At 40.7% G+C, this 24,486-nt stretch overlaps 1 protein-coding gene across 5 annotated transcripts in view; it reads right to left on the bottom strand.

The window, feature by feature from the left end:
- Positions 1–3,062: 3,062 nt before the first annotated feature.
- The window catches only part of LOC108709791 (TSC22 domain family protein 1), a 54,332-nt gene continuing 32,908 nt past the window's right edge, over positions 3,063–24,486 (bottom strand). Inside the window, exons 1-3 of one of the 5 annotated variants that reach the window (XM_041584351.1) lie at positions 17,655–17,860; positions 10,481–10,532; positions 3,063–4,723 (exon numbers count right to left, since the gene is read on the bottom strand). In XM_041584351.1, coding sequence (XP_041440285.1) covers positions 4,457–4,723; positions 10,481–10,532; positions 17,655–17,812 — 477 coding nt within the window. In that variant the 5' untranslated portion in view covers positions 17,813–17,860 and the 3' untranslated portion in view covers positions 3,063–4,456. Of the gene's footprint in view, positions 4,724–10,480; positions 10,533–10,703; positions 11,566–14,115; positions 14,397–17,654; positions 17,861–23,428; positions 23,570–24,486 lie in introns of those variants that run through there. The other 4 variants (XM_018249944.1, XM_018249942.2, XM_041584350.1 and 1 more) reach the window with 4 other exon arrangements.

Raw genomic sequence — 24,486 nt, forward strand, 5'->3', positions numbered from 1 at the left:
TATTTTGATCAGAACAATAGAACTAAACGTGAAATCATTAAACAAATGTATTTTGTAGCACTGAGACTCTTTATCTTATGTTCTGCAGGACTGCCATCAGAAATCACGGGATCCTGCACAACAACATTTTCTGGGCCCCACTCGCCACCCCTCCCTCACCCATTAGTATGAAGACCACACAAGACAAGCATTAAAACTTTAAGTGCCCCCTACAGGTTAAAAAAGGAACTTTGATGCCCAGGGCCCACTACAAGTGGGGATGCACCGAATCCACTATTTTGGATTTGGCCAAACCCCCGAATCCTTCGTGAAAGATTCGGCCTAATGCCGAACCGAATCCAACCCCTAATTTGCATATGCAAATTAGGGTTGGGAAGCAGAAAGCATTTTTTTACTGACAAAAAGTCACACAATTTCCCTCACACCCCTAATTTGCATATGCAAATTAGGATTCAGATTCGGTTCGGCCGAATCATGCTGAAAAAGGCCGAATCCCGAACCGAATCCTGGATTCGGTGCATCCCTACCTACAAGTTTTTTAAAAAAAAAAAAAACATATGTGGCCAGGGCCCCTTACAAGTTATATAAAAAAAAGCATTAGTGGTCAAGGCCCCAACGAGTTATTAAAAAGAATCAATTGGCCAGGGCTCCTACAAGGTAACAGAAAAAAGAAAACTGCACTTTCCTTAGCCAGGGAGCTCAGATGCTGCTATCTTCAGTTTCCTATGCTCTGATTCGCCATGAAGTGTAAGTCCCGGTAAAGCCGCATGGCGATTGGATAAAGTAGAGGAAAGGTTGAAACTTTACCCATCTTATCCCCATGTGGCTTTACCAGGACTTACACTTTATGGTGAATCAGAGGACACAAAGTAGTCATCGGAGCTCCAACCAGCCCTCCCTTCCGAAGTCTGCAGCTCACTGATGGCAGGGGCCCGACTATGCAAGAAAGTGCAGCACGGCTGGGCCCCATTTAGCTCCCCAAACCATCCGGGCCAGGGACAACAGTACAACCAGTAGCCCCCGATGGTCTGAACTCAAAACTGCCAATGCCTCTAATAAAAGGACACTTATTCTTGTCATACTCAACAGTAATTACAATAAGGCACATAATGCTCAATCAATATTGGGTTGTGGACCTAATCTGGGTCCCTTTTCAAGGAAAACCTGTTGCAACATAATACTCCCCTGTTCCCCTAAACTCACACTGTCAAAATGCTGCAATCATTCACATGGCAAAAACATGGGGGGGGGTCAGGCTGACAAGGAACAGTGAATACTTTAAAAATAACTTGCAAAATGTCTCAGAATACTAATGTCTACATCATACTCCAAGTTAATTTTAGGGTGAACTATCCCTTTAGGGTAGTGGCGGATGGGGAGATTTGTCGCCCGCAATTATTTATACATGACAAATCTCCCGAAAATGTGTCTATAAAGGAAAAGTGAACTCTCCATCTGTAAAATCAATGCATGGCTTTTTTCTTCCGAAGTCGCCCGAAATTGCGGTTGACAAATCTCCCCGTCAGCCACTGCCCTCAAGTGAAGTGGACCCATGCACAATATTTGCTATTGAAATAACATCTCCTAGTCTTACAGCCAATCACATTATCTTTCATAAGGAGGGTTTCCGTCTGTTAAAAGACTGTTCCTCTGGGGGACTGTATCATACTTCTACTTGTTCTATTCCAGCAGGACTTAGATTTCCTTGATACATCCATGTGCACATGATAAAGGACTGGTAAAATAAGATACTGGGGACATCAGCAGCCATAAAAAGTATGAGGGAGTTATTCGCAAATTTTAAGTTTTAAGTCCTTACAACAAATGAGTTGAAGTTGATTTTAAAAGGCAACTTAAACTATATTGCCCTATAGTGCATAATAATGTGATGATAAAAAAAACTCCTTAGTTCTAATATAGGCAAATACATTCAGAGAAGCTTTCAGTATCTGGTGTATGAATTCTACCTGCATTCCCCTTGAAAAAGACAACAGCAGTGGGGGGAGGCTCTCTTTTCCTCAGAAATAATATTTCAAATATATTAATGTATAAGAAAGATTTGCTCAAAAACAAATAATGAAGAGCAGGTTTCCCAAATCAACACAGATTAAACACCAAGTAATAAGTGTAAAAATGAAATGGCAATACAGGTATAAAATCCGTTATCTGAAAACCCACTATCCAGAAAGTTCCGAATTACGGGAAGGCCATTTCCCATAGACTCCATTTTATCAAAATAACACAATTTTTTTTCCTTTTTCTCTGTAATAATAACAACACAGTAGCTTGTACTTGATCCAAACGAAGATATAATTAATCCTTATTGGAAGCAAAACCAGCCTATTGGGTTTATTTAATGTTTATATGATTTTCTAGTAGATTTAAAGGGGACCTGTCACCCAGACAGAAAAAGCTGTAAAATAAAAGTCCTTTTCAAATTAAACATACAATTTCTATTTTTAGTAAAGCATTCATAGTTGTTATAAGGTAATTTAAAAATCTCAGCTGCCAATCAAATATTGTCTGCCCCTCTCATATGCCTCAGGCATAGAGGCGGTGCAGACAATTACTTTCACTTTCCATTCAGCACTTCCTAGATGTCACTGCTCTGAACACATTCCCCCAGTTCTCTTAACCATTTAATTGTGTAGCCAGGGCATGGGGATGGACATTGGGTCCCCCATTATGGTGCACAAACAATTCTGAGATGATTCAAGGCTTGTCTTAATAAAATGGCTCCTGCCTGTTTGCTATAATTATGAAACCCCAGACTGAAGGAAACAAGAGTCAAATAATTTATATAGTGTAATCAAAGTTCATTTTGCTTGACTAATGTGATAAAATAGGATTGTGAATATTTTTTTTTTTGATACCCCTTTAAGGTGTGAAGATTCAAAATATGGAAAGATCAGTTATCTGGAAAACCCCAGGTCATGAGCATTCTGGTTAACAGGTTCCATACCTGTATCTCAAGTAAGGAAATTTCCCTAGAAAAAATTGATTGCTGCAAATACCCCATAAATCGCTGCTGTAAAAGAGAAAAAGCAGCCGTCCCACAGACCTTTATTTACCAACAATGTATGCTTTATTGAAAGTTGACAAGTGCAACAGTTAAATACATTGACGTGTTACAACTGTTTAGAGATCATGCACAACATATGCATACTACCTTACAGCTCATATGTTCCATTGTGTTAGCAGAATGCACTAAGTCACAGCTGGAGTGTCTAAACCAAAACTAAAACATCAGTGAACTGGGTTTTACTTCAAGAGATACTCACCAGCAAAGGCCATTTCTGAAAAAAATAATACACAAAAAGTGGCATAAATCTGCAATGTCCTAAACAGTTGATTGGGTGTGGGTTGCAGGCTAACTAACCCCTTAAGTGCCAGAGGAACCTGCCACTTAGGCTCTTCTGCCTCTAGAGGAGGAAGCAGCTTTAAAATAAAATAATAATAATAAAAAAAAACTAGTCAAATTATTAAGGTCAATCAATGAAACCACTAAATTTCAATCTGTACAACCTAAGCAGTACTTACAAGTGGTCTATATTACAGAGTACTTACACTACATACAGAAATATACAGAAGGCAAATTAACTTCATTGAAATCATTCTAATTTTGCAGCAGTGTGTTCTTTTCTAAAATGCTCGGTGCATACAATCTTGCCTTAGATTAGAAAAAGAAAGGACAAAGTAAAGGTTCAGCTCACTATGAGAAATGCAGAGTATACCTCAGAACCTGGGCAACCCATAGACCTACAAATGCTGAACTACAGCTCTCGGCATCCCACTGCCACCAAAAAATGCAGAGAACTGTATTATTACACTTGGCAGGTTGTAGGTTGTCCGTGTAGCCACTGGGAACTTGTAAGTTGGGGATCTCACTTCACCCAGGTACACAGAAAACAGAAGAGAGACTTTAGGCTACTTTCAGTAGTACTGCTTTACCACACATACACTTGGATGTTCTTGCAACACTTACAGTACAGCACTGGATTACACAGAAAAGTAACAGCGATTGAAAAAAAATGTCATCAAAGAGGAGGAGGATGAAAAAAAGGTTTAATACTGTAAAGAAAAGGGTGGGGTGCAGCAAAGGATTGGGAGGCACGGGCGGTACCTGTGCGGCAAATATACAGATCAGAGAGGCACATCCAGAGGTGAGTGTGTCTTGGGCAATTGTCTTATCATTGCTGAAATTACTAGGACACTTCATTTCCATAGAAAAAGCTCAGATTTTGGCTGCCTCCTTTGAAAATACCATAGTCAAACTTATTTAGTAGTCATGTCTTGACTTGCAGTCACATTTCAGGATGCAACATAGCCTTCAGAATAACAGGTGCAGTTGAAAACTTCCCGACTTGGTGATGACATCGCTGTTCGGTCACTTAAAGTCACAGCAGATGTTTGTCCCACTGAAAGTGTAACTGTGTTTAGGATCAAGTGCCAGCAGCTATGCAGAGGGGCCTGTGTTTTGTGGTGTTGGCTGAGCAGGTGGTGGATTACTTCCTGGAGGCTGGGAACAAGATGAGGAAGAAGGAGGGGACCCTGACTGGAGCTGAGCCTGGAACTGTGCCATCTGCTCGGGACTGGCGAGTGTTTTCAACAAGCTGTTTTCCTGCTCCAGCTGTGAGTTCTTGTCAATGAGCTCCTTGATTTGCTCCTTAAGGACTTCCACTTCCTCCCTGACCGCATACATGAGGTGGCTCTTCACCAGATCCTAGGACACAACAAAAGGGTCAGATTTCTAAATATAAACATTGTATCAACCTATATATCCCAAATGCAAATTAAGGAAAATTTAGAATAAAATATCTGAAGAGGAGTATGGTGTCCCTATAAACAGCGGCCATTAACGGGGAGTGTATGTCTGACTCACACCCTGAAAATTTGGGACTCTGTTAGTTTGAGAAATACTTTACTAACAGCTTGCACGCCAGCTATGCCCTTTCTAGGGGAACCCCCTCTTTCGCCCAGGGTTACAGCCTTCAGCTTTTCAATGGTGGACCTCTACTAATATACGCTATTTGGGACAGTTATACACTGATACAGGACCATACTCCCTTCAACGCCTTATTGATAAATATCTCGTTCCTCCTTCAGAGTATTTCCGTATGCGACAACTATTACATTTTGCCCGGTCTCAATGGATCTCTGAAGGAGGGGTGAATACATCTCAGTCGTTTTTTGAACTATGGTGTTCCCGCAACCCTTTGAGTCGGAAAGTAATTTCCTTGCTGTATAGGAATTTTTATGACAAGGTTGTGCCAGATCAGTTGTCCTACGTACAATCGTGGCATAGAGATTTGACCTGTCAATTAGATGGTGACGAATGGGAGTCGATTTGGAGCAATGTCATGCGATCCTCTAAAAATGTTTCTTTGCTCGAGGCTAATTACAAAGTTTTATTCAGGTGGTACCTGGTTCCAGCCCGGATTGCTAAATTTGCCCCATCTGCTGACCCTAGATGTTTTCGTGAGTGTGGACAAGTGGGTTCTATGTTCCATATTTGGTGGGAATGCCCGAGTGTGCGTCGCTTCTGGATTCGAGTTTACACTATGACTCACTCTGTGTTCCAAGTTGTAATTCCTAGACATCCTAAAACGGCTTTATTGGGGCAAAAACCTGACCAACTCACTCGGTCCCAATTCCAACTTTTTACGGCCATTACTACTGCTGCTAAGAGCACTATTGCAAAAGCATGGAAGACAAAAGTATTGTCCATTGAGATCGCTAAGCATAAGATTGACTGGATCATGTCTCAGGAAAAAATGACCAGTATCTTAAATGATTCCCATAGCAGATTTCTAAAAATTTGGGGTCCGTGGTTGGAATACAGGTACGGGCCTGGTTATCATCTGACATTGCTTAGTATTTGAATTAAATTTCCTAAACCGGTTGATTGGGGCCCTTTGTGGGCCCATCTCTCTCTGGGTCCATTGGAGGATCTGTCATTTAGTTTGTTATTTGTTATTGAAATACACCTTGTGTTTTTACTATGCTTTATCACGCAAGGCTGGTTATATTCTGTTAGCTACTGTGTTTGGTCTATTGGTACAGATGAGATTTTTTTTATCCTACTACATATTATTTGTCTGTGCCATGTGCCTTTCACTGCAGTATTCTTGATTTCATATCTGTGTAATGGCCGTCATTTCCATTTTTTACTGCTGTATGCTACCTATGTGTCTTATGTTTTGTAAAACACAATAAAAATTATTGAAAAAAAAAAAAAAAAAAATATCTGAAGAGGAAATGTGGGTAATGAAAGAGAGAAAAAAACATCCCTCCTCAGACCCTTGGGTTAGCCTGCGGGTAGTTTGGCTCTCAGTAAAATGGATTAGTTGGTTACATGAGCCAATACCTACCTATGTCGGTGTGGGTTCAGGTTGGTAAAAGAAAACACTGGGGTGGTTCCTACTGCTTTATTTGTGGAATGCGAACATTGCTAGCCATTTTTAGCATATCCCAAATGCTGCGAGACCACACCATGTAGACTAGGGGTCCCCAATCTTTTTTTTACTAGTGAGCCATATTCAATTCTAGGGAGCAACACAAGCATGCAAAAAAGCTCTTGGGGTTGGCAAACACTGGGTATATGGTAGGGCTATATGGTAGCCCCTATGTGCACTGGCAGCCTACAAGAGCATCGGTGAGGCAGTAGATTTATTATTTATTGACTTCAATAAACTTGACTTCAATAAATAAAAACAAACAAACACAAAGCATCTGCTTTGAGGCCACTGGGAGCAAGAGCAAGGAGTCCATAAACAACATGTTGCTTGCGAGCTACTGGTTGGGGATCACTGATGTAAATGATTAAGCCCCATTACTTGTTGAAGGTGATTACATCAGTAGATAAGAATGGGTGTGTGGCCTCACAGAGAACAAGTGAGTGTTATGTAAGGCTGACTATGAAAGCAGTCATTAATACCTTCGTGCATGATAAGGAAAATTAAACAAGGACCATTTGGTGACCCTAAAATCATTGCATTTTTTAGGTACTATGATTAGATATGGTTAATGCAGTGATTTTTGTGGCCCCCAATTGTCTGGTCAGCACACTAGAAAATCCACAAACATGTCAGTATAGAAAGAACGATTCAGGTGCAAGGAAAACAGAGGAAACATAAGGAAAGCCATATTACATGGATTAGGAACGATCTTCAGATCAGTGGAACACTTAGGAGCCACAATAGTGAGTTGCTTACTCAGCATTCTTTAGCCCCCTTTTTACATTACACAAGAAAGGGGCTAAATAACAGCGGAAGCATTCTGTACTACTGCTGGGGGCCCAATACTGGCCTAAAGGATGTGCAAAATATAGGTCAGTGCAACAATTCCTTCTTATGAAGTTCTGGAGGAGCCTAAACAAATTTTTGCTGTGGGGCCTCAGTTATAACAAGTTATTCAAGTGGGCAAATCTGTTCTTGACCCAACTGGTTGTAACAACAGGAACTGTAAAGTGTCTTGGGACATTTTAATGATTATATATTAGAGGAAGGATATTAAAGGATTATATATTAAAGGAAGAACAATATAATGTAGTGTTGCCCTGTACTGATACAACTGGTGTGCTTGCTTCAAAAATACAACTATAGTTTATATAAACACTGCTGTGTAGCCATGGGGCAGCCATTCAAGCACAGGAAACACAACAGATAACAGATTAGATCTGAAGAATCCCATTGTATACTACAGAGCGTATCTGTTCCCTGCGAGTATCCTGTGTATTTTCTTCTTTTTTCAGCTTTGAATAGCTGCCCCCACGGCTACACAGTGGCTTGTTAATATAAACTATAGCAGTAAGGCTGAAGCAAACACACCAGCTTTACCAGTGCAGAGCAAGTGGACCTTGTATTTTCATTTCTTTAAAACAATTTTTTTTTGTTACTGTTCCTTTAACACACTCATTGCCATGTAGTGAAAGACAGCAAAAAGCCAACATGTGTAAGAGCTCATTGACAGCAGTATCACTCTATCTTATTATAATCTCTGCACTTGGTTCTAGCTCTAGAAGGCGGATTAAGAGCCCAGAAGAGCCGACTTCAACTACTTTATGCCCACATAGAAAAAAGAGCTAAACACTCTACTACTACTACTACTTTCAACTGCAACCACATTACAGAAAAGTTTAATATCACTGAAATGTTTTAAGTATACTGGGAGGTTGCTTAAAATTGCAATTTTTAAAGAAAAATCTACCAAGACTTTCAAGCTCATATGCATGCCCCATTGCTGCACAGATAAAGTCAACGTTCTCTCTCAAAAGATGCTTCAATAGAGGATACAGCCATGATTAAAGGGGGTTGTTCAGCTTCAAAATACTTTTTCAGTTGTTTTCAGATTGTTTTAATTGCTTTCCATCTCTTATCTTTTACAGTTTTCCCAAAATGTAAGTTTAATGTTCCAGTCTCTAGTGTCTCAGTCTTGTAGCTCAGTGATCTAGATACTGAGCTGTTACAACTTACTACATTTAGTGGATACATTAATCAGCAGTAGCTGTGGAATATTAGCAACTATTGTATCAATTCTAACCCATACATTCTGCTCAACAGGGACAAAGATAACAAATATTCCACTAAATGTACCAATTGAAAACAGTTAAAGAGTCGGTGATCCCTCCTCCTCTGAGCTGCTTTAGAAAGTGAAAAATTAAACTTTAGACTTCAATATTAGGAAAATGGTCACATATAGAAATCGATTGGGAAAAATCTTTATTTCAGGTCAACTATCTGAACTGAAAAAAAGTGCTTGAAGGTAAACAACCTCTTTAAATACACAGCAATAACATACAGGATAAATATACAAAGTGTTTGATGTGAGATGGTTCCTGGGTATGGTATGGCAACTTAGAAGTCCTAGAAAGGAATAAATGTGTGTATGACACGGCTGATATATTGCACACACATATATATGTATATAGGAGAGCTAGTGCCTGGGCTCAGTGTAGTAATGACTAGAGATGGAAAGACTAGGATCCCTACTCTCAGGAGTACTTCAGAGGATAATGAAGGTTAAAGGAGAATTCAACCCTAAAGTAAAAAATAAAAAACCCTACCCTATATAGACCGCCCTCCCTCCTCCCCCCCCCCCCAGCCTAGCTGCTACCCTGTGCAAATGCCCCTAACTTTTTACTTACCCCTTGGTGCAGATTCTGTCCAGCGCAGTTCACGGCAGTTATCTTCCAGTTCTTTGGTAATCTTTGGAATGAGAGTGGTGCCTCGGCAATCTCTGTGACTTTTCAGCGCATGCGCAGTTGTTGTGAGACAGAAAATTGCTCCAACTGCGCATGCGCCGATACGGCACTTACTTCCTGAAGAGAAGAAGATGGCTGCCGCGAACTCCGCTGGACAGAATCTGCACCAAGGGGTAAGTAAAGAGTTAGGGGCATTTGCTCGGGGTAGCAGTTAGGCTAGGGGGGAGGTCTATATAGGATATGGTTTTTATACTTTAGGGTTGAATTCTCCTTTAACAGCTAGGCTGGGGGGGGGAGTAGGGAGTGGGGTTTTAGGGTTTTTTCACTTTACGGTTGAATTCCCCTTTAAGTGAAATCAAAAGGTATGTGAAAGGAACAATCTGTTACTTGATGCTAATAAATAGGGGCAAACAATGGAAACGACATGAATAGACAGAAGGAGAGTCTGACAGGACTGTAGTGGAAGTAGGGTTGCCACCTGGCCGCTATTTTACTGGCCTGGCCAGTAAAAATGATAGGAGATGCCAATGTTATTAATAGGGAAAAAATATAAATATATAGGTAGGCCGGTATTTTTTTCAAGAAAAGGTGGCAACCCTAAGTGGGAGGCCAGAGCTAAACATGTGTGGGGCTAGTGGAGGTAGATTTTTTTGGTGTGTCATGGGGTACTAGTGTCAATGTTCTCTCTCATCCCGGCAGAATACAGTGTGTCAGTGTGGAGGAATGAGAACAAAAGCAGCTATGGCACAGCACCCAGGCACCAAACCCGGCCTGCACCGGCTGTAGCCAGTTTGAGCACAGCAGCTTGCCGCATAGTCTTTTCCTCCTTGATGACATCACTAGAGAAAGAGGCCGAGCACCTCCCACACTGGCTGCTTGCGGCCAATCAGCGAGCGACATATTTATAGTTGGGCGTTATGGGCTCTCCTCTTGCCTAGTAACAGCGCGCTGGGAATCGCGTGAGCGCAGAGGCTGTAAGAGAATCGCGGGCATTACCCCAATAACAGAGTGCGGGACAAATGGATGTCTGACCCGTGCCCAGAGGATCAGCAGGCAGTCAGTGTTTAACAGTAATAAAGGCGAGGCAAGGATGATACAATAGATGCATAGGACTCTCACATTCCCCAGCAGCAGAAGGGGCGCAGGTGGCTGGACAAACGAGAAGTGTAACTGGGGGCTGGTGGTGCGGATTCCCCTTATACAGTATATTCCCCTCCAGGGAGTGTGCGAGCTATTGCTGCATTGTGACCCCCCCCCCAGTGCCCCAGTGGTACATACCATGGCTTGTTCGATCTTGTTATCGATAGCTACCACACTGGCACCCGAGGCGCTGCAAGACAAAGAGAGAGAGAGAGCGGTGTTAGCACGGCCAGTGGGGATGCTGCAAGGGAAACATCGTATTAGTCCTACAGCCTTCCTGCCCACCATTACATATATATATATATACACACACACATATATATACATATACACACACACACACTCAGCGCTCCTCATTTACCTACTGTCCACTGTAACCGCGGGGCTGTCAGTCCCGAGCAGAGCTGACAAGAAGGAGATGGAGAAGTGTCTCAGCTGACAGACCCCAAGATCCATAGCTGCCCTGTTCTACATTGGGGAATGGCGTGCTCCCCAGCTGACAGGACGGAGATGGGCCCCGGGGGCGCTACCTGCTGCTCTTACTGCTGCTGCTGAAGGAAGAAATGTCCCAGGTCAGCGCTTCCCAGGATCAGCTCAAGGCTGCGAGCTCATTGCATAATCTATGCGAGAAGCCCATTGGCAGAGCCGTTGCTCGGAAACGCCCAGTCTCCTGATACAACCCTTTCGATGCCGGCAGCCTGCGCAAAGCCAGCTCTGTTACAATAAAATGGGGGGGGGGGGACAGTACTTGCGCTAAAGGAGAGATGTGGGCAGATTCTCCCTACAACAAGGCAGGACAAGAGGGTCCCTAGCGAGCCGACACCTGCACATTACTAGAGTGGGCTGCTGCTAGTTCTCCTGTATCCTGTGAGCGATGCTTGAGCCAGCACCACTAGCACCTGCAGTGCGCTATCGCCCCCTAGCGGGAAGGATTCGCCACAACTACTCCTTAGCAACTGTAACCATGGGGTACCAGGGTAAACACCGCACTCGCCATTACTAAGCACTTTACGTTCCATCACAGCACACGGCCACAAACACACCGCATAAGAGCTCAGCCTTCCTCCTATAAGCTACAAATAAACAGAGTGTGCCCTGCTTCTATTAAACCGACCTCCCTTCCTCACAGGCTGACTAGTCATTTCCCAAACCCTGGGTGTACAGCTGCTGCCTACCAGGAAGCCCAACAAATTGCCATGTACATTGGTTTTCAAACATCACCTTATGTTATATCTTAACATTCCAAAATGTTTAAAAGAAAGTTTGTTTCAATACACAAGTGTAGAGCTCAATCCTCAGATATAAAGACGGAAACAATAGAATTCTATCTGTATCTGACTATTCTGCACTCACAATGGCTGATGTTTAGGTGCATGTAAAGGCACCTGATCAAAATTTTCCCTCCAGCCTGATCGACGAGCCGACCAATATCCAAGTCTTCTGCTGATATCAGTCGGCTCTTTTCCCACTATACACGCACCGAATATGGTACAAAAATTAGTTTCATACGATATTATACATTAGTCTATGGCCACCTTTAGGCCCATAAATCTTTGGTTCTGTACATTACCCCAATGAATTTTAAATTAAACAACAGACTTTCAGCTTTAATTCAATGGGTTGAACAAAAAGATTGCATAAAAATGTGAGGAACTAAAGCCTTTTTTAACACAATCACTTCATTTCAGGGTCTCAAAAGCAATTGGACAATTTATTCAAAGGCTATTTCATGGGCAGGTGTGGGCTATTTCTTTGTTAGGTCTATCAATGAAGTAGATAAAGCCCTGGAGTTGATTTGAGGGGAGGAGTGCTTGTATGTGGGTCAAAGGAGCTCTCCATGCAGGTGAAACAAGCCATTCCTAAGCTGCAAAAATAGAAAAAAAAACATCCGATTGCTACAATATTAGGAGTGGCAAAATCTACAGTTTGGTACATCCTGAGAAAGAAAGAAAGCACTGGTCAACTCAAAGACCTGGACGTCCATGGAAGACAACAGTGGTGGATGATCGCAGAATCATTTCCATGGTGAAGAGAAACCCCTTCACAACTGCCAAACAAGTGAACAACACTCTCCAGGAGGTAGGCATATCGATATTCAAGTCTACCATAAAGAGAAGACTGCATGAAAGTAAATACAGAGGGTGCACTGCAAGGTACAAGCCACTCATAAGCATCAAGAATAGAAAGGCTAGATTGGACTTAGCTAAAAATAAATAGTAAAAACATTCTTTGGACAGATGAAACCAAGATCAACCTCTACCAGAATGATGGCAAGAAAAAAGTATGAAGAAGTTGTGGAACAGCTCATGATCCAAAGCATACCACATCCCTATAAAACATGGCGTAGGCAGTGTGATAGCTTGGGTGTGCATGGCTGCCAGTGGCACTGGGACACTAGTGTTTATCCATGATGTGACAGGACAGAAGCAGCTGAATGAATTCCGAGGTGTTCAGCAACATACTGTCTGCTCAAATCCAGCAAAATACAGTTAAATTGATTGGGAGGTGTTTCATAATGACCCAAATCATATAGCCAAAGCAACCCAGGAGTTTATTAAAGCAAAGAAGTGGAATATTCTTGAATGGCCAAGTCAGTCAACTGATCTGAACCCAATTGAGCATGCGTCTCACTTGTTGAAGACTAAACATCACAAATAAAATATGTACTAATAGTTATATGCCAATTTGATGACTTCTTTGATTAGGTCAGTCACTTAACAGGATCATGGCCACTCCTGCCATGAGGCAAGACGAGATCCTTGCCTCAGGAGGCATGGAGCGGCCAGTTAACTGAGGGGGCAAAAAGCTGCCTATGGTAACTTTAAGAGCCGAATTTCCATTTTTTAAAACGGAAATTCGGCTCTGCTAGTGCAGTGAGCGCAATACCGCTAACTACACTAGCGATGTGGCCCCTCCTTGACCCGCTCAAACAAGAGAAGCTAGAAGCACGGAGCTTGGGGGGGAGCCTCTGAAACGTCCCTGAATAGGATACCATTTATCTGTTAAGATACAATTCACAGATAAATGCATAAAAGCAGCCATCAAATCTGAATTCTACATAATCATTCTGTGGCATGTGCCTATGATTCTAGAATAGGGGTGCCCAAAAGGTAGAATCTGATGTACAAGCAGATCTTGAAGAGGGAGTTGCATAAGGCTGTACACGCAACAAGGTTACATGATCTGTGGCAGTGTAACAACTTAGGTGGTAAACCATGACACTATAACTTCACTAAAAGCCGAGACCTTAGAACTGTAGCTTTTGGGGACCCCCATTATAAAACGCACAGATTTCCAATGGTTCCTAACCACCTTATAACAAACATCATACTTGCAGATATAGTATCCACTTACACCTTCTGGGCATGTGAGAGGGACTGGACAGGTAATTGACTTCTCTTTCATTCAATTCAGTTGTTGCTTAATCTTTCCTTTCTGCCTTACCAAATTGGATAAGGCACATCTTTATAGAAAAAGCAAGATAGGATCCATTTAGGGCAATGACACAAGAGGAGATTAAGTTGCCTGTGATAAATCTCTTCTGCAAGTGACTAATCTTTACCTAATTCTTTCGAACTGGTGATATAGTGAATTGTCTGTGTTAAATCTAGGCGGCACTTAATTTTTCTGAAACAACGCAAAAATGCATCAAGAGAAAACTACAAAAAGTTCTGGGATTTGGCCCATTGTGAACCCAAGCCTTTCCTTGGTGCATTCCAAATTTGATATATTTATATGTCCCAAAGTGCACTCTTCAATAATAATTTGAGGTGCTTGATCAAAATCATGTTTTATTCAAAGGACTTGCACTCCGTCTGTGTTTGATGCACACATGTATTTTTCACATTATATAGTATCTGGACACATTATATAAACACACACACTTAAATATTATATAGTTATTAATATATTTTATTTTTTTTCTACTGCAAATTACTACTTCATCCCTGAAGGAGACCAGTTTGTTCAGGGATTCAGAAGACCCGGAAGATGACGCCAATGAGCTCCACTGCGCTACTTTGTGTAAATAAATGAGCATGCTACTCCGATACACCTTTTGGAATAATGTAGAAAAAGAATGCGGTAAGAAAGCAGGGAATGGGGGTGGGATTATCTAGGGTAGTAGATGGGGCTTTTCTTATGGGGGGGTTAGTTCTCCTTTAAGGATGAGGTCACATGGAGAATTGGCTCATCTGCAATTAGCCTGCTTTTGTTTAGTTTTGTTTTTTGGAGTCTGGAAGAAGCAAATCCACTCCTTCTGTAGCTCCATTTGATCTGCATTTATCCATTTTATCTGCACTGAAAAGAACAGCTTCTGATGCGTGATTAAAAATGGTCCTCGAATGGTTACAGGCAACTAGCACTTGGTTCTATCATAACTACCAACTACAATGAGAAGCAATCACAGAAATAAACAAATTACATCTGTCTGGGTGCTATTTAAATACTCCCACAGGTACAGGCATCTCTCTGTAGGGTACGGCACCAAAGAAACTGACAATTTTTCCATGAACGGAATATGCTTACAGGACAAAATGTGTAAAAGGGATAGATTCCCTATTAAGATGCATAAAAGTGCACATTACATGGTAGGCTATGTAACCTGAAACCATTTAATCAGCGTTACAAGAAAAAAGAGAGACATATCCATCAAGTTCAACCGTTTTGTATAAATATTATAAATTATTATTTCTGTTAAGATAATCAAGTCTTTTCCAATGAAAGCCATTTCACTAGTAATTTAGTACCTGTGCAAGTGCATGTATTTTCAAAAACAGGGGTTTATAGTTACAAAGTTATGAACATAAAAATGACAAGCCACCATACCACTTCAAGGTAAACCCCATCTTCAGTTGCCCATAAAATTATAGTAAGCCCCATGTATTAGGCCAATAGTTGCTCACACATATTCACTTAATCTACTATTTCTCTTACTGTTACTTACTTTTATTCATCATTAAGTACAAAGGTTATATCAAGGAAAAAAAATCCTTTTTCAGAAATTTTTATAGACATAAGCTCCCTGCTGAAATCTAGCTGTCAAATCCAGCAATGGAGGTGAGGGGCTAACCCCACTCCACTTTGATCTGCGCATATATATTTGAGAATGTTTCAACTGCATAGCTTATTCTTATTCCCCAAGGCCCACGACATTGCAGATTCCACCTACATTGTGGTACATTGCATGCCGCAGTAGATGTCTGTACAAGCGAAGTGATGCATTTTCATGCTCAAATACACGGAAATGAAAGATCATTTTCGCCCTGTGTGTCAGTGCCTTAACGATGAACTTTAGAATACAGCAAGCTGCTAAAAGGAAAACTATACCCCCCCAAACAATGTAGGTCTCTATAGAAATATATTACATAAAACAGCCCATATGTTAAACCCTGCTTCATGTAAATAAATAATTTTCATAATAATATAGTTTTTTTAGTAGTATGTGCCATTGGGTTATCCTAAATAGAAAATTGCCATTTTAAAAAACAAGGGCCATCCCCTGGGATTGTATGATTCACTGTGCACACAAACATGCCAAACAAACTATACTTGCCAATCAACAAACAGAGTTTGTCGTTTTAGAGTTGTGTTATTTATGGTCAGGTGATCGAATTCAAATTAGTTTTTTTTTTAAACTCAAATAAATTTAAATACACATGAAATTCGATTGGGAGGTTATTTAAGAAAAAAATCTAAATATTTAAAACTCAAAATATTACCTACCGGAAAGCTCAAATAGAATTAGACTAAACTCAAATTTTTTTCTTCAAAAAAAACTCTAACGCCAGGAAGGCTAAGAACATCTTCAAATTGGTCACTAGACTACTCCCATTGACTTATACATGAACTCGGCAGGTTTAAGGTGGTGAATAATAGTCAAATTTGAATTATTCCCAGGGTAAAGGTTTGATAAATCTCGGAATTTGAATTTGAAATAAAATTTGAGTCGAGTTTGGATAATTCACAATTTGAATTTGAGAGCTTTGACCACAATAAAAAAAAAAATTAGAAAATTCAAATTAATTAATTATTCGATCCTTAATAAATCTGCCCCATAATGTTGGGGTCACTGTATTAATTTCAGTTGAAGACAGGAAAAGTTATTTATTGTATTTTATCGAGTGGGTCAAGTATGTGGATTCAAGAGTGGCAGTGGTCTGTACCAAAATTCAAGTTGGCATGGCCTGATCAAAATTTGATCTTGCATACCTTGGACACCACATTTTGAGTAACTTCAACCACTGCACACACACTACCTGCAACTTCTGCGGGGTTGTTTTCCAGTCCCAGGCACCAAAATGTCATCAAGCATGTCATCAGGTATGCGTGTGAACCCTAAACCAGCTAAAGAACCCACACAGTACAGTTCCAGGAGTACAGGAGCACTATCAAACCAAGGTACACTAAACTATTTCCAGACTTATTCTTTGTGGGACCCTGCTTTGGTGCTCAGTACAAACCAGAAGCCTTGGATAATTAATCATAGATTGTATGCTCTTTCATGAAGAAAGTATCAGCTGGGAATACTGTCATTGTATGCAAAATCACTACACTACAGATCACAATACAGGTATTGGATCCGTTATCCAGAAAGTTCTGAATTTCTGAAAAACTGATTCCCATAGACTCCATTTTACCCAAATAATCCAGATTTTGAAAAATTATTTCCTTTTACTCTGTACTAAAACAGTACCTTGTACTTGATCCCAACTAAGATATAATTAATCTTTATTGAAAGCAGAACCAGCCCATTGGGTTTACTAAACGTTTACTAAACGTTTACATGATATTCTAGTAGAATTAAGGTAAAATCCGTTATCTGGAAAGCCCCAGGCATTCTGGATAACTGGTCCCATACCTGTATACACTCTTTTCATCAGTTACTGTGCATCTATATAATTTGCTGTGAAATACTAGGCTATGTAGGGGTTTTTGCTCAGAATTATATGGTAACAAAACATAGTTGTAGTTCCACAGAAGTAGGCTTTGCAGAAGACAGAAATACGTAAAAGACAGGAGGGGTATGAAATAAAAGGTTACCTATTCCCATCACCAATAGAATCCAGTCAGCAGGAGGAATACTGTTCACTTATTTCCAATTAAACATCATGTGGGTTGCTATGGGTTACTGCATCTCCGTAAAACTTTGCACCTTTTATTACTTATGGGGGTGAATCTGTTTAGCAAAAGCAGGTTCCTATTAAGAGTTGTTTTAGTCCTAAGGGAAGAATTGCTACAAGCTTCCCCGCAGAGTGGCACACCTGCAAATTGGTACACCCAGCTATAAAAACGGGACACCAGCATGAAATACCTTTGCAGATGCTGCTCCAGTTCTAACACCAGCACCTTCATGTTTAGTGCACGACAAAAGCCCTGGTTAGGATGAATACTCCATTGCATCAGGTTTCCCAGTTTACACGTGCTGCTTGGCTCGTGTTGTATCATTTCACAGGTGCCTAATCCCAGCATATTGTGGGCTCCGTGTGATTTCTATGCGCACACAAGGGGGGGGGGGCTGGTGGGTGCTATTCTTCCCGACTAGCACTCGCCCTTCGTGCAGATGCTGTTGCTATTGGATTCACTGCCCTGGGATGGAGGAGGAGGAGGAAAGCAGGGCAGATGATGACATCATGAGCTGCACAGGTCACATGGCAGTGTGTTACATAAAGCATCAAGGGAGATTAAATCTTTATGGGAAAGGGATTTCACATGTGAGCAAGCACAGGCGCACTCTAGTTTAACACGAGGGCTAATCCTGCTATATAATCCCTGCGCCTACTAAACCAGTTACTTATGTTTAAATGATCAGTGTAACGTGAATGTTGACATCTATCAGTACATGGAAGCAATGTGACTTGGAAAACGCTTTTCCTGTGTGCATAGCTTACTGATAAAATGTTGGAATGTAAGGCCTGAAGTTTAACCATGCCTCAGTAGCTATTGGGGCTCAATTAACACTGGGTGAAACTGCCTTGGTGCAGTAACCCATAGCAACCACTTTGCTATCATTATCGTACACAGAGCAGACTGACAAAACAGAATGCAAACAAGTGCACATATCTTTAAAACTGCTTTATTTGCAAGGAAGAATTATACTGACACACAATATGAAAGGCACTCAAGTTACCCGGGTGCAGCAACAAAGAGCAACCAATAAAATGCTTGCTTTCAAACAGTTGACCAGTAAATGCTGCATGCTGATTAGTTGCTATGGGTTACTGCATCAGTCTTATTACATAACCGAAAAAAGGGCTTCAAAGAGTAATACATAACAGCACATATAGCAAAAGCTCTCACGTCTTCATCTCTAACCTTTAATGGTTAAATAGCCATTGTTTAACCATTTATTTTTCATATATTTCATCAGAAATAAAGACTTTTGAGTTTTATGTTCCTGTCTTTGGTGTTTCAGTCTGGCAGCTCAGGGATCCAGGTGCAAATTCTAAACGGTTACAATTTGCTACATTAGTCGATACATCTCTCAGCATTATCGGTGGGATATTAGCAACTATTGCATCAATTTCAACAGTGCCTATTAATGAAGCCCACCCAAGCTCAGCACTTCCAAAGATAAGAAATGTATCAACTAATGTAACATGCAGAACAGTTTACAGAGTCTGTGACCCCCTCCCAGAGCTGCTTCATTATAAGGTTTCACTGAATGTTAGTTCTAAAGATAGTGCCACATGGGGTGTATAAAAGCAGGGTGATAATCATCTGATCCACAGGCCTTCACTCTGTGTGCACGCACAGGCACTGCATCACCCTGGGTGCAGAAACATGGAGCAGATTTTAGCATGAAAATGCATACTAGTGTTTCCACACAGAATTCTGCTCAGGTGTACCTGTGTCACCCTGGGTACAGACACAAGAACAAGTGGAGCTCAGCAGATTGATTGAGAATCTGCCCTATGTAGCACTACCCTAATTCTTCACAAAAGCATTTTTTGAATTTTAAACTGAATTTTGGAGGTGGTAATTATCTCCATCTCTTTTCAGTACTGTATTACCCACAACTTCCAAAGCTTCAATCTGAATACGACTCTGCAGACACAGATAAAATGTGCTGTTGCCAAGTGGGTCAATCTTTTGTCCTTTTCAATCAGATTACCATTAACATGACCTTTCTACACAAAATAGCCTATTTGTTCTTAAGGTCACACCTGGCGACTAATCGCCTCTTCTTTGGGGCGACTAATCTCCCCGAGCGGCTTCCCCCTGTCTTTCGCCTGCTAGAATGAGAAATCGTCTACAGCATGGCACTCACAGCCGCTCATTTTCCGAAGTCGCCCGAAGTTTCCTCGTGAGGTATCTTCGGCGGAAAACGAAGCGCCGCGAGTGCCATGCCACAAGCGATTTCTCATTCTAGCAGGCAGAAGACAGGGGGAAGCCGTTAGGGGAGATTAGTTGCCCCAAAGAAGAGGCAATTAGTTGCTGGGCAATTAAATCTCCCGAAACTCCAGGTGTGACCTTACCCTAAATGGTCCACATTCCAGGTAAACTCTAAGGGAAAGATTTATCAAGGTGCGAATAGAAAATTCGAAATTCTAATTTTCGAGTTTTTTTATGGTCAATTCGACTAGGGAGTTATTCAAATTCGATTCGAGTTTATAAAAAAATTCCTATTTGGTTTTAGAGATTTATCGTACTCTGACCATTTAAGAACTTGAATTCGACTATTCAACACCTAGAACCAGCCAAATTTCTGTTTAAGTCAATGGGAGACGTCCAGGGATCAATTTAGAGTTGTTTGCAGCCTTCCTGACATTCAAGTTTTTTTCTGAGAAAAAAAACTCGAATCGAGGTTTTAAAATTCTAATCGAATTCGATTCAAGTTTTCAGGTTCGTCCTATGCCCCCAAGTTTAAAATTTTTTTATTTTTATAATATATTTGGATTGGTTGAATTTTGAGTTCATGGGAGTTTTAAAATACTCACATGAATTCGAAATCTGACCATTGATAAATGTGCCAGCATGAGGGTCAGTTACTGTGCATTAGCTTACCTTCCAACTCCTAATGCAGGTAAAATAGGTAGCTGCAGTCGTGAGGCAACAGATAAAAGATTTAGTATCATTGTCTAGTGGTGTATCTTGCCTCTAGGGTCACCCCACAACTACAATATAAATCGCTGTGTTCTCTGATAACACCCCACCACATGCAGGGCATGTGATCAGCCAGATTGGGCTCTGTTTGTGAATGGGCAAACAGACCCACAATCTGGCAGTGTATGGCCACCTTTAGACAATAATAAACTTTTCCAGTATTATTCTAATGAGCAGAGCACACTTTACCATCTGGATTTGTATGTAATGTATAAAAGATGTGTACACCCTTTTATTGTACAGCACTGCAGATCATGTTGGAACTTTTTTAAATATGGTAAAAATAATATAAAAGCCAAAGCAAATGCTAATAAATGCACAAACTCACAAGAAGCCAAAATCTAGACTGGATTAAGGGCAGAGCAGTAAAACTGCTTTTGAAAACAGCCCCTAGCTACAACTGAAAAAATGCCTGAATGTCAGACCTGCTGATCAATTGAAGCATGATACAGCAGAGTTGGATTCTCTTCCATTGTTTAGAATTGTTCACACCCTTATACAAAGTGACAGGTTACCAGATGAATGCCTCTTCTTGGTGCACCCTCGTGCCAAACCCATGCATTAGAAAACAAACATATCCTAGGTCCTGAACTCATATTGGAAGCTGTATAAAGGACAGCTGAATTAATAGCATTACATACGTTTAGCTGCAAACTATATATGCATAACGAAAAAAGTAATATCCTATGCCATTTCTTATTTCAACATATGCTCCAAACACCAATAACAGTACATTGCATTAGAAGAGTGGAATGAGCTCCTGAAATTATGAACAAAATGTTTATAGTTCAGTTCAGTGAGATGTAGTTGTACGGCATGATTAGGATAATGTTATGCAGGGCTGGGAATAAGCCGATACACCAGCATTCACCCTCTCCTATGTCTGCAGTCTGAGACACTGTTGGTCTGGGTGCAGACACACGGAGTGGATTCAGAGCAGAAACTGCAATGTCTGCATTTTTGTGGCAAAATTTGCTGTGTGTGTCTGCATCCAGGCCAATGGATGCCTCTAGTTGAAGACACAGAAGAGAGTGGATACAATCAGACGGGATGTTTAATGGCCTGCAGTTTTAAGCAGATCAAGAAACAGCGCAGTGTGGCATTAGTCAAAGAAGGTTGATGGAAAGAAAAGCAGTTGTCTGAGACATAACTCTGAGTAGGCTGTTCTACAAAGGCACCAAACACGAGGGAACCAACCTCAAGGGAATACGAACACATTTCTGGTATACAAAACTAATTTCATGTTGGCAACAAATATGCAGGTACAAAAGTACAGGTCTAGCTGCAACACTTTAAAGTGCACCAAGAATGAAACTGGGGTAAATGAACCCAGAGGTGCTGCTGCCATAACGCAAGCTGAGAAACTCACTGCTCCTGGTAACATCAAGAGGCAAATTTCCAAATTTTAAAGGGGACCCGTCACCCAAAAAAATTATTCCAAATCCTATTTTATCATGTTAGTCAAGCAAAATGAACTATAATTACACTGTATAAATTATTTGAATATTGTTTCCATCAGTTTGGGAACTCATAATTATAGCAACCAGGATGGAGCCATTTTGTGGACACTGTTATTAAGGCAAGTCTTGAATCATCTCAGAATCTTGTTTGTGCACCAGGGGACAGGGACCCAATGTCCATCCCCATGCACTGGTTACACAATAAAATCGTTAAGAGAGCTGGGGGAATGTGGGGAGAGCGGTGACATCTAGGAAGTGCTGAATGGAAAGTGAAAGTAATTGCTTGCCCCGCCTCTATGCCTAGGCATAGAGGCGGGGTAGGGAGTATTTGATTGACAGCTGATATTTTTAAATGAGTTTACAACAGCTATGAATGCTTTAATAAAGAAAAGAAATTGGATTCCATGTTTAATTTAAAAAGGACTTTTATTATACAGATTTTTATGTCTGGGTGACGGGTCCACTTTAAATTAGATTCTTGGCTCTCCTAGTGTAGAGAGTGCAATTTCGCCCTCTGTCCACTAGCAATGTGTGCCCCTTTGACCTGTTCAAAGCAAGAAAACTTGGCAAGGGAACACTCAAAATCCCATTCTGATTCCGATTAGAAGAAAGGAGGTTCCATCTAAATACCGGAAGGGTTTTTTTTACAGTGAGAGCTGTGAAGATGAAGAATTTTCCACCTGAATCAGTCATACAGGCTGATGCATTAGATAGCTTTAAGAAGGTATTGAATGGCCTTCTAGCAAGTGAGGGAATAGAGGGTTATGGAAGATAGCTCATAGTACAATTTGATCCATGGACTAGTCCAATTGCCATTTTGGAATCAGGAAGGAATTTTCCCCCTCTAAGTCAAATTGGAGAGGCTTCGAATGTGCCTTCCTCTGGCTCAAGTATCAGTTAGGCAGGTTATATATAGACTTAAAACGTTGAACTTGATGGATGTGTGTCTTTTTCCAACCAAACTTATTATTTTACTATATTGGACTTAAAGCCAAACAAATGGATTGCTGTGTGTTTAAGCCACATTACTTTCTTGTGCCTAATAAGTAGCTTAGCACCTTGCCAATAGCCATGTACAGAGCCTGCAAGGAACCAATGTTATCCCACTAGGTTAAAAATACTTCTGTCTGGACCTTATACAACAGGGTTGTCTTAGATTTAGAGATCTGTTGGCAGGATACTGCTCTCCAGAGAATTTCAAATGTTTCAATCACCATTATGATATAAACTGTTCTAACAAATGCATATAAACAGTGCAGTGTGTCTGACAGGCTCAATGACAACTAAAGAAATACAACACATCCAAACTGTAGTAGAGACTTAATAAATGTTTCAATAATGAGTTTTAGAATTTCTTCTTGAGATATAAATGGCTAATCAGAGTGCTTTTTCACACTAACATTTTTTACTACTGCAAAACACTCGACCAGGTGTAAAAATAAATGTTAGGTTGAGGAACTCGTAGATAAATCATTAAACAAATGTAAAAATAATATCAAAGTATTTGTGAATCAAATCTTATAAAATTTCCAATACAAGAGGCTTTTATATATTGTCAATGGTTCTCCTTTAAACAATTAAAAATAATCCATAAGGCCAAATAATGAATTAAACAATCATTCACACAAAATGCATCCCCCTCGTATTATAGTGGAAGTCTTACCTGTGGTGCCGAAGAAAAACAAAATTGTAGTTTGAAAAGACGGGCCAAGATGACAAGAAGAGCCCCAAAAGGAAAAAAAAAAAAAAAGAGAAAAAATCATTATTAGTATGATTTAATACTAGAAAACTAGATTTGTAGAGAAAAGTAATTGGTGGCCTGTGTAGTGTTTCTCTATACATGATCATTAGAAAACGAGTGGAGTTTGTTTGTTTGTTTGACTTAACTATGACATAACAGAACCTCATGGAATAAGAAGAAAACGTGATTAAAGTGCTTACAAGTCTATATCTAAAGATACCTGTCTGAAAAGTCTAACATATTCATGGGCAGGCACTTGGTCTTGTATGTGCTAGTTTATCTTGTGATTTTCACCTTTGCTAAAGGGAAAACCTCAACAGAAAGTTAAACTAAAAAACATTTTGCTGGAGAGATGAATACAAGTATCTGAAAACTCATATTCTGGAGAAATACTGCCACACAGTGGTAAATGAAAGCAATTACTACAAAGGTCAACTACAAAAGAAAACAGAAGAGACATTGCTCTAAAGCAGGGATCCCCTACCTTTTTTACCTGTAAGCCAAATTCAAATGTAAAAGATGTGGGAGAGCAACACAAGCATGCAAAAGTTCTTGGGGGTTCCAAATATGAGCTTTGATTGGCTACTTGGTAGCTACTTGGTAGCCCCTATTTGGGCTGGTAGCCTCAGTGAGGCAACTTCAGGCGACTATAGAAAACGCATCGCCGTGTGTGCAATAGCGCAGGCGACTTTTCATTCTAGCCTATGGGGGAAAACGCCGAGGCAGTTCGGGGAGATAGTCGCGCAAAAGACGAGGCGATAAGTCGCCAGGCGACAAAATCTCCCCGAATCTCCTTGTGTGGCCTTATCCTTAGGAGATTCTATTTGGTAGTACAACTG

This window comes from Xenopus laevis, chromosome 2S, assembly GCF_017654675.1.
Source record: "Xenopus laevis strain J_2021 chromosome 2S, Xenopus_laevis_v10.1, whole genome shotgun sequence".
In the NCBI taxonomy this organism is placed as follows: domain Eukaryota; kingdom Metazoa; phylum Chordata; class Amphibia; order Anura; family Pipidae; genus Xenopus; species Xenopus laevis.